The 10,175-nt window shown below is 39.9% G+C and overlaps 1 protein-coding gene across 1 annotated transcript in view; it reads right to left on the reverse strand.

The window, feature by feature from the left end:
- LOC138355662 (ice-structuring glycoprotein-like) overlaps positions 1 to 87 on the reverse strand; it is a 44,252-nt gene extending 44,165 nt beyond the window's left edge. Inside the window, exon 1 of the mRNA XM_069310985.1 lies at positions 73 to 87. Within this exon, the coding sequence (XP_069167086.1) occupies positions 73 to 87 (15 nt within the window). The remainder of the gene's footprint in view (positions 1 to 72) is intronic.
- Positions 88 to 10,175: the final 10,088 nt, after the last annotated feature.

The following is a 10,175-nucleotide window of genomic DNA, read 5'->3' on the forward strand; positions in this document are numbered from 1 at the left end:
CTTGTGAGAACTTCAGGTTGTTTAAGATAAATGGATCAGTTTTTACTGCAATCAGTCTTTCTTGGAAGGTACTTGGTAACGGATCATCCCGTCCTATTTGTTTCGCTACTGATAGTCCTCTGGTAAGTATTCACTTACAGGCTTTTGCGAGTTTTCAATTTGGTCTGTGCTAAGGTTCTTCTTCAAAGACGTATCTAAGGTTGCTAAGGCAGAAACGAGGAAAAACAAGTAGCACCAAACAAAACTGATGCAACCCTGCAGGTGATTTTTTCATCAAGTGGTTTACGGAGATCCTGGTCCAGAGAGACTGCGTGGTTTCGGTCTTCTCCTTAGAAGACCTATTCTAAGGCAATTTAACTGTGGTCTTCTCCTTCGAAGACTTACCCTAAGGTATTTTAGCTGCGGTCTTCTTCATTTGAAGACTTACCCTAAGGGATTTATAGCTGCGGTCTTCTCCTCTGAAGACCTACCCTAAGGCATTTTATTGTAATGGTTGGCTGACCTTGTGCGTTAGCTTGTACTGGACTATTGTCCTTGTAGGGATTTGCAGTTGTGGGAAGCTTCTTTGTAATTTCACTTTCCCACTAAATTCATTGGGTGCAAGGTTTTCTAGCTTTATTGTATTTTATTAGCTTAGAGAACAGAGTGGTCAGTTATTACAGTCAAGTATGGTTCTGGGACTGCAGTGGGATCAGTGGCTTTGGTCGCTATGACTTGTAGCTGTTTTAGGCTACTGGTCACTGATTATCCACTGAGGCCCATTATTCATCTTGGCTAATCCTAATTATACCAAACTCAATCTTTGATATATATAGTCAGCTGTATTCTCCTTTATGCTGGGGCGCTGGAAATTTATATTCAGCTGATAAATTCGTTTTACTAGCAGTACTGATGGTTAGCAGGCATAGGCTTCTGTAGGTTTAAGACTGTATCTGTGAGTAGATGGCCTCCTGCTGACCTTAACAGGTTCATTCCCTGATATTTGGTTTGTCCAGTATTAAACTGGTAGTAATAGGCTGCCCCCTACAAGTATACACACATCGGCGAGGTGGTAAGACATTATCTTCTTATCAGCCAATTTGACTTCCCTTTCTTGAAGGAATTTGCTTGTTTTCCCTAGACCATTAACAGGTCAAACGGGATTTGGTCAACCACTATGGCCTGTACAGGTCGGACATAACCGCCTAGGCGTACTAGTGACTGGACTACTGTGTAGTCTTGGGGCTCTCTGTTTATCATGAACCCTGAAAGATTTAATTTTACCTGTGTTGCAGGTTTTAGTTTTAGCTATCTGCTACTTCCTGTGTGACAAAGGTTTTCTGGGACCCTTGATTACCCGCGTGGGGTAATCTTGGTTCCTTTGTTCTTGATTAGAAGTTGTGCAGTGGGCAATGTTGCATTAACTTTAGATTTTGCTGATTATATACAGTAGTTTTCTCACACCTTGCAGCACAGTACTTGGGTAGAATTTCTATCTATCACCCTGAACTTCCATATTTTAATTTAGTACACTTGCACAGTGCAGCATGATACCGACCCTTTTAACACCTATTGCATATGTTGAGTGGAATCTCACAGTGGTTAGCATTATGTGGTTTGAGACACCTGGTATATCTGTGTAATTGCTTGAGTCGCCTGACTCGGTTGTCTCTATTAGGATAACTTGTGCAGTGATATAGTGAATGATCTTGATGGCAAAACAGACAGCCCCCAGCCTATAGCATGTTTAAGGGTCACCGGTTTAGGTGAAACAGTAACTACAGGTTTTGAGGGATTTGATGCTTGAGTGCCCTTACTGCCTTGTTTCTTCCACTTTGGTGTGGAAGTATTTGGTTGGTGTTTCTTGGGAGTACTTATAGTACTCTTAGGTCTCACTGATAAATCAGTGTTTGACCTGTTATTGTCAAATTGATTACTAGTACCTGTATTTCTTACTGACTGTGTCGTTTCAGAGTTGTCAATTGAAGAACTTGATGTGGACACGGTTTCTTGAGGTTTAGTGTAGGCTGTAAGTGCCTTGTTCTCTTGTCTTTTATTTACGACTGTATGCAAACCTTCAATGATGTCCTGTGAGATCAGGACTGTACCAGTTTGATATGAATATAACTCGTCTAGCAGCTCACTGGACAATTTCCTTTGGATGACAATTTTAGTCATCCACTCAGCAGTGGGTTTATCCACTTCACTATTGAATGATCTTAGCAGAGACTCGAGATCATGATCCGAGATCGTGACTCGATAGACTTGTAACAAGTCAACTGTTTTATCTGGCTGGATTAAGTCAAGTAACTGGTGCATGCGAGATATGATAGTCTTTTCTTTGTCAGCATTTTTCCTAGCGAGCTGGATTGGGTGATGTCATGTTCACAGAAAACGGTACCATTCGTTTTCTATGTGCTGCGGCTCAGACGCAGGGAGAGAGGTAAACAATAGAGCGTACAGGACGCCCGCCAAGCTTGGTAGCTACTAGTCATGTAATCGTTTATAAGTGTGGGAACCGACCTGTGAGATTTATATTTATTTAATTTATATGAATTTATATTTACGTTAATTTATATACTTCGATAGCAATTTGTATAATGATAAGTGGACTGTATTTCTGCAATAATCGCTTAATCTCACAAATCGATCCTCTACACATTAGGGGGGGTTTATATTAATTTAATTTATATATATGCAGCCAATCAAACTACAGTATTAACTACATACATTGAAAAGGTTCCTTATCTTATAGTACAGCAGGTTAGTCCACCAGGTATAACTAGGGTGTAGACACCAAATTATCCTCTTTGAGGTAGCTTCCATCACCCAGGTAACTGATGCACAAAGCCTTCCTCGTCTTGACCTGTCAAAAGGGCGCTAGCTGTAAAGCCAGATTCCTATATATGACAGGTATATCAGAGAAAATACTGTACATGGAACAATGAAGACCTGGCTTAATTACCTTTAGTTTGAGGCTGTCTCGTGCTCTAACCGGCTAACCCTACCCAATGACATTAATGGCCACTAATGATAGATAATGGGTTTCGGAAAGAACACTTAACTTGATTTGTTGACAGCGTGTTGAAGATGGTACACCTTTGGTTTCCATAACACTACGTCCAAGTAAAATTAACAGGAGCCGTATTTGCTCCCGTGTGCCTCTGGTCTAGTATAAACAATGTCTAACACTCCATACTACTGACGCCTGGCCGACATTGTCCAGATATGATAGGAGCCGAATTTGCTCCATGCGTCTCGGAGGTGACACAACAATGGCTGCCCCTCCTTCCTCACTCTGACGCCTAGCTTACATTGTCCAGATGTCAATAAGTGATAGAAGGGTCACATTTACTCTACTTTAATATTGATAATTAAGTTAATTTATATGAGATGTTTTATGATGGTAAAGTCCAAAGACTAATGTATTTAAGAATAATTCCCAGCAGAATAGCTGGTGAATTTATAATGGTATGAGGTGATGATATCCCGTTTTCTTTAGACGGTAATTCCACTACAAGTTACGTTTTCTATGGGTAACTTGTTGGTAATACAGCAGCAATTATTATCTGTCTGTATGATATATTAAATGGTGTCGGATTTTCCGACATAATTCCCCAGGGGCTGCTCACGGGTCGAAGTCCTAATTAGAACAGACGAACACCGATACTCCTCCTTCGAATTATTAGATTAATTTGATGTTAGTAGTTAGTAATCACACATTTGTGTGTCTGTTCGTACAGGACGGATGTCCCGTACTAGAGTTACAGGGGTTAGAAGTCTAATGCGATTTCATTTCCCTGTCAACTCTTGAAAGGCTAATATTCAAGCCTAAATACATATTATTTAACCCAGGAGACTGAATGTGATCAAGTACTACAGTCAAGTATGATTCAGGGACTGCAGTGAGATCAGTGACATTAGATATAACTTGAAGTTTGTTCAGGTAACTGGTCACTGATATATAAACACTGAGGCCCATGGAATACATCTTGATTAAATAACAAATGTATCAAATCAGTCATCAGATTTATTGGGGTTTAATTTAGTTAATTGATTCAGAAGATTGAATAGCTCATCATTAAAGTAAAGTATGGTTCTGAGACTGCAGTGGGTTCAGTGACATTGGTCGCAGTGACTTGTAGCTGATTTAGGCTACTGTTCACTGATTTGCCACTGAGGCCTCATGAATTCATCTTCAGCTTTAAATGATGATACTAACATCAACCTCTGTTGGTATAGTCAGCTGTAATCTCCTTAGTATAATGCTACTGGAGAAATATAATCAGCTGACAAATTTAGATTTCTATTGGTATTGTTTATCTGCAGGCATAGGTCTCCTCAGGCTTGATACTGGGCCTTAGAGTAATTTACCTCCTGCAGAGTTTAACATGGTTATACCCTGATATTTAGTAGGGCTACCGATGAATCGATGACAATAGTCTGTCCCTACAAGGAGACCCAAGTCGGTGAGGTGATCAGACTTAATATTATCTGCCAATTTTATTCCTCTATTTCTCAGGAATTTGGCTGTTGCTCTCAGACCTTGAACTTGTAGGTCTACTGGTATTTTGTCCACCACAATGGCTTGTACTCGACAGACGTACCTGCCTAAACGTACTGATGGTTGTACCACCTGGTAGACTTGAGGTCCTGCATCTGTTACAAACCCTGAGATGTTGAATGACATCTAGGCTACAGGCCTTAATTGTAATTCATCTGCCAACTTTTTAGTGATATATGTTCTCTGGGATCCTTGGTCAAACAACCCACGGGTATGGACCTTGGCCCTCTTATTCAGGATGGTAATTTGGGCAGTAGGCAAAGTCGTATTACCTCTAGACTTTGCCGATTGGACACTCTTTGTTTGTTGCACCTTGCAGTACTGTACTGTGGTGGGAATGCTATCTTCCACCTTGGGTCTTGAATATGTTAATTTCGTATATTTGCACAGTGCTGCATGGTGCCTACCTCTTCTACACCTGTTACAGGTGTTGAATTGGGTATCACAATAGTCTATGTTGTGTGACTTGAGACACCTTGAACATCTCCCTAATTCCTGGAGTCGCTCAATACGAGTGTTTCTGGTTGGATAATTAGCACAACGGTATGTTGAATGTTTCTTTTTGCAGAACATACATGTCCCCCAGCCTACTGCACGTTTGGAAGTTACCGGTTTGGGTGAACTAGTAACAGTAGGCTTGGAGGTTGCTGCTGCATTGTCAGATTTTATGCAACTTGATGTTTGATTAATTGGTTGATGTTTATTTGGGGTAGTTGTTTTACCCTTTAATTGACTCTTATTTTCTATTTCTGAAGGCTTGTAAGAGGCTTTAACTTCCTCATTTGCTCGTCGTTTGTTTATGATGGAATGTAAACCTTCAGTGATGTCCTTTACTGTCAGGATGGTGTTATATTGATGTGCATATAATTCATCTAGTATATCGCTGGACAATTTTCGTTGAAGGACTACTTTGGTCATCCATTCACTAGTAGTTATATCAACCTTAAGACTGAATGTTCTTAGTAGTGACTCAAACTCCATGCTGAAGGATTGTAATGAGTCAGTAGTCTGATCAGGTTGAGGTAAATCCAGCAATTGTAGTACTAGATGTATGACAGTTTTCTCATTGCCAGCATTATCCATACTGGCTAGTTGGTGAAGCCTTGTGGGGCTTGTACTTGGGCTGCTCATAATACTGAACAAACTCTAATGATAGCCTAGGGTAAATTCTGCACTCACTAGGCAATAATCCTACCTCTACTAGAGGTTAGCACTTAAAATTAATACACATTATATATATATACAATCATACACACTAATGATTTGAGTGATAAACCAGTGTCACTGGAAGTACCTTTAGGTTAGCTCTTCTATATCACCCTAGGATGGTAGAGACACTAATTAATCACTCAAAGGTGTAATGATCATAAGAAAATTATTATATATACAACTCAACTCGAGTTGATAAAAATTACACCCAAAATAGGGTCTGGACCATTCATTAATGGTGTTAGGTTGTTGAATATAGTACAACTGACTATGGTAATAATGGGACTAAGATGAACAATAATAGTTCAACTAGTCAATGGTAAATATCCTACCCTGTTGTGGGTTGGCAATTAGTAAATATTATACTGTGATCACTAGTGCAGTATATATTAAATAATTCTCTATTTTGGAGAAATAATATACACAATTATTGATAATAGCCTCTTAATTAGCCTCTATGAAACTTCTAATATTATCTAGAAGTATTAAATATTATTAGTGACCTCGCAAAATAAAGTCCACAAAATTCGTAGATAATCTCTCGCAAAATTTAACACCACGAAATCCATGAACAATCTTGCAAGGACACAGCCACTAATTTGGCTGGCTTCTATATTAGCGCTGTCATTTCACAGAATAACTCGCCACCAAATGTCTGTGGGTGTGCATGAAACCGCTGACTAAGGCTGATCTGAACTGAGCGGGGCTCGTGAACTCGCACGAGTCAACGCCGCCGTCTTGACTGCTGGCCTTGTTTAAATCACACTGCACTAGTATATTTAATGAATCCACTGGTTAACTGGTTCATCCGGTACTAAGATGACCAAATGTGGGTTCAAAGGACCAAATATTCCGGTTCCGAAGGTCCAAATAATTCGGTTTCGAAGGACCAAATAATGTGGGAACCGACCTGTGAGATTTATATTTATTTAATTTATATGAGTTTATATTTACGTTAATTTATATACTTCGATAGCAATTTGTATAATGATAAGTGGACTGTATTTCTGCAATAATCTCTTAATCTCACAAATCGATCCTCTACACATTAGGGGGGGTTTATATTAATTTAATTTATATATATGCAGTCAATCAAACTACAGTATTAACTACATACATTGAAAAGGTTCCTTATCTTATAGTACAGCAGGTTAGTCCACCAGGTATAACTAGGGTGTAGACACCAAATTATCCTCTTTGAGGTAGCTTCCATCACCCAGGTAACTGATGCACAAAGCCTTCCTCGTCTTGACCTGTCAAAAGGGCGCTAGCTGTAAAGCCAGATTCCTATATATGACAGGTATATCAGAGAAAATACTGTACATGGAACAATGAAGACCTGGCTTAATTACCTTTAGTTTGAGGCTGTCTCGTGCTCTAACCGGCTAACCCTACCCAATGACATTAATGGCCACTAATGATAGATAATGGGTTTCGGAAAGAACACTTAACTTGATTTGTTGACAGCGTGTTGAAGATGGTACACCTTTGGTTTCCATAACACTACGTCCAAGTAAAATTAACAGGAGCCGTATTTGCTCCCGTGTGCCTCTGGTCTAGTATAAACAATGTCTAACACTCCATACTACTGACGCCTGGCCGACATTGTCCAGATATGATAGGAGCCGAATTTGCTCCATGCGTCTCGGAGGTGACACAACAATGGCTGCCCCTCCTTCCTCACTCTGACGCCTAGCTTACATTGTCCAGATGTCAATAAGTGATAGAAGGGTCACATTTACTCTACTTTAATATTGATAATTAAGTTAATTTATATGAGATGTTTTATGATGGTAAAGTCCAAAGACTAATGTATTTAAGAATAATTCCCAGCAGAATAGCTGGTGAATTTATAATGGTATGTGGTGATGATATCCCGTTTTCTTTAGACGGTAATTCCACTACAAGTTACGTTTTCTATGGGTAACTTATTGGTAATACAGCAGCAATTATTATCTGTCTGTATGATATATTAAATGGTGTCGGATTTTCCGACAATAAGTATTAAAGTCAGTAACCAAGCAATGGCTTTATATTAACCCTACAACCAAGACTTCCTCAGCAACACACAAATACCACACTGGTGACGAGGATGAACTGTGAACGCAGGTATTTGTTCAGCTTAAAACACAAGGAGAACATGCTGTCTCACCCCGGAGGAGGAGGGAAGTCGTGCTGTCTGTGAGCACCATACCCAATGCTGCGTGCTAACCAATGCTGTGTGCTATCCAGTGCTGTGTGCTAACCCAAGCTATGTGCTAACCAATGCTATGTGATGACTGGAGCTGTGTACTAAGGAATCTGGGAATCTGCCGACGCGGTGTACGAAATGATGCTTTGATGCTGTATACAAAACCCGATGTTTTGTATACGAAATGCGCTATGTGCTACAATTCTTCACACTGTGAACTGACTGCTGCCAACTGCTGCCAACTGCTGTACCAACTGCTGTACCAACTGCTGTACCACCTGCTAACAACTGCTGTACCAATTGCTGATAACTGCTGTGTTGCTGTGAGTAGGAACAACACATGTACACAAGGGCTAGGTAAGAAGTCAGTTGCTGCTGTATTGTGCACTGCTGTGAAATTTTGCATTAAAATTCTTGTATACAGTGCAGAATTAAAGTAATTACAGTGAATTCTTAACTAACATATACAGTGCAGTAAGTGTTTAGTATTCTGAGGAACATTTTAAGTGATTAGTTTACTTTTATACAGTACAAAATGCAAATATACCTCAGTTTCCTGCATTTGATCCTGACTGTGACCAGACAAACCTGTCACAGAGGTGGATCAAATGGCTTAAAAGGTTTGAAAATTTCTTGATAGTTTCTGACATCAAAAGTGCTGAAAGAAAGCGTGCCTTTCTACTTCATTATGCAGGTGATAGAGTTTGTAACATCTTTGACACACTAAAACACACTGGTGGTGCCAAAGATTATGACATTGCCAAAGCCAAATTAACTGAACATTTCAAACCAAGGCAAAATACTGCAATGGAAATTATGCATTTCAGGAGATCAAAACAACTCTCTAATGAAACTGTGGGTCAATACCACACACGTCTGCAGGGTTTAGCAGCCCATTGTGAGTTTGCTGATGTTGACAAAGAAATCAAACAGCAAATAACTGAAACATGCACATCTACACGTCTCCGTCGAAGAGCTCTAGAACTTGTTGATGATGAAAGTTCTCTTACCAAGATACTGGATATGGCTCGTCGAATGGAAGATGCTGCACGTGATGCTCGTGTCATGGAGTGCAGTGCCAACAACGGTTCTGCCACTGTTACTAACAGTGATGAGGTATGTTAGGTTCAGGGAGGACATCGTAATCAAAGAAGATAGAATTGAGCCGAGAGCCACATCACACCTGGAGTCATGGAACAAGACTCAAGCAGTCACAACGACTCACATCAGAGGGTGTCAACAATAAATGTTACAATTGTGGAGGAGACTACCCACACCAAGATAATGTTTGTCCTGCTCAAGGTAAGAAGTGCTATGAGTGTGAAAAACTAGGTCATTTTGGTGCTATGTGTCGTTCCGCACTCAAGAAACAACAGTCAGTGAATAAAAGCACTGTACGAGGATCAGTTCATAGGGGTCGAGGTGATAAACACAATATTGCACCTCATATCCAAAATATTAATAATGTACAAGACAACATTTCATTACAACCAGTCTCAGTTGACAATGAATGTGATTACATTTATGGAGTACAATCAATCACAGAATGAAATGATCTTCCAAACAACTCAGAGACTATAGTATACATTGCTGGTATTTGTCTCAAAGTTCTCATTGACACTGGATCAAACATTGACACCATTGCTGAATGTCACTATAAAAAAATTAAAAAACAGTTCCCAAAGCTTGAAAACTATAATGGCAAAGCCACTGCCTATGCTTCAAAGGTAGCCTTGCCAGTGATTGGAACTTTCACTGCAGAGATTAAGTCAAAGAGTGCAATGCTCACTACTACATTCCATGTTGTTAGGAATGCAAAGGAGTCTCTACTCAGTTACAAGACTTCAACTAAATTGGGGCTACTTCAGCTTTCTAATGCTGTAGCAGTGGAATCTGCAAACAATGTTGATGGTATTGTTGCTGAATTTTCTGATCGATTTAAATCCATAGGTTGTTATACTGATAGCAAAGTACATCTGCATATCAACCCAGATGTAATTCCAGTTGCCCAAACACATCGCCGACAACCATTCCATACTCGCAAGAAAGTCGATGCCGAACTGGATAAGCTGATGGAACTAGATATCATTGAACCAGTAACAGGCCCAACACCATGGGTAAGCCCAATTGTCACTCCAACAAAGCCGAAGAATCCAGATGAGATACGCATTCGTGTGGACATGCGTGTTCCCAACAAGGCAATAATGCATAAACGCCATTCTACACCCACTG

Source organism: Procambarus clarkii, chromosome 68 (assembly GCF_040958095.1).
Source record: "Procambarus clarkii isolate CNS0578487 chromosome 68, FALCON_Pclarkii_2.0, whole genome shotgun sequence".
Classification (NCBI taxonomy): domain Eukaryota; kingdom Metazoa; phylum Arthropoda; class Malacostraca; order Decapoda; family Cambaridae; genus Procambarus; species Procambarus clarkii.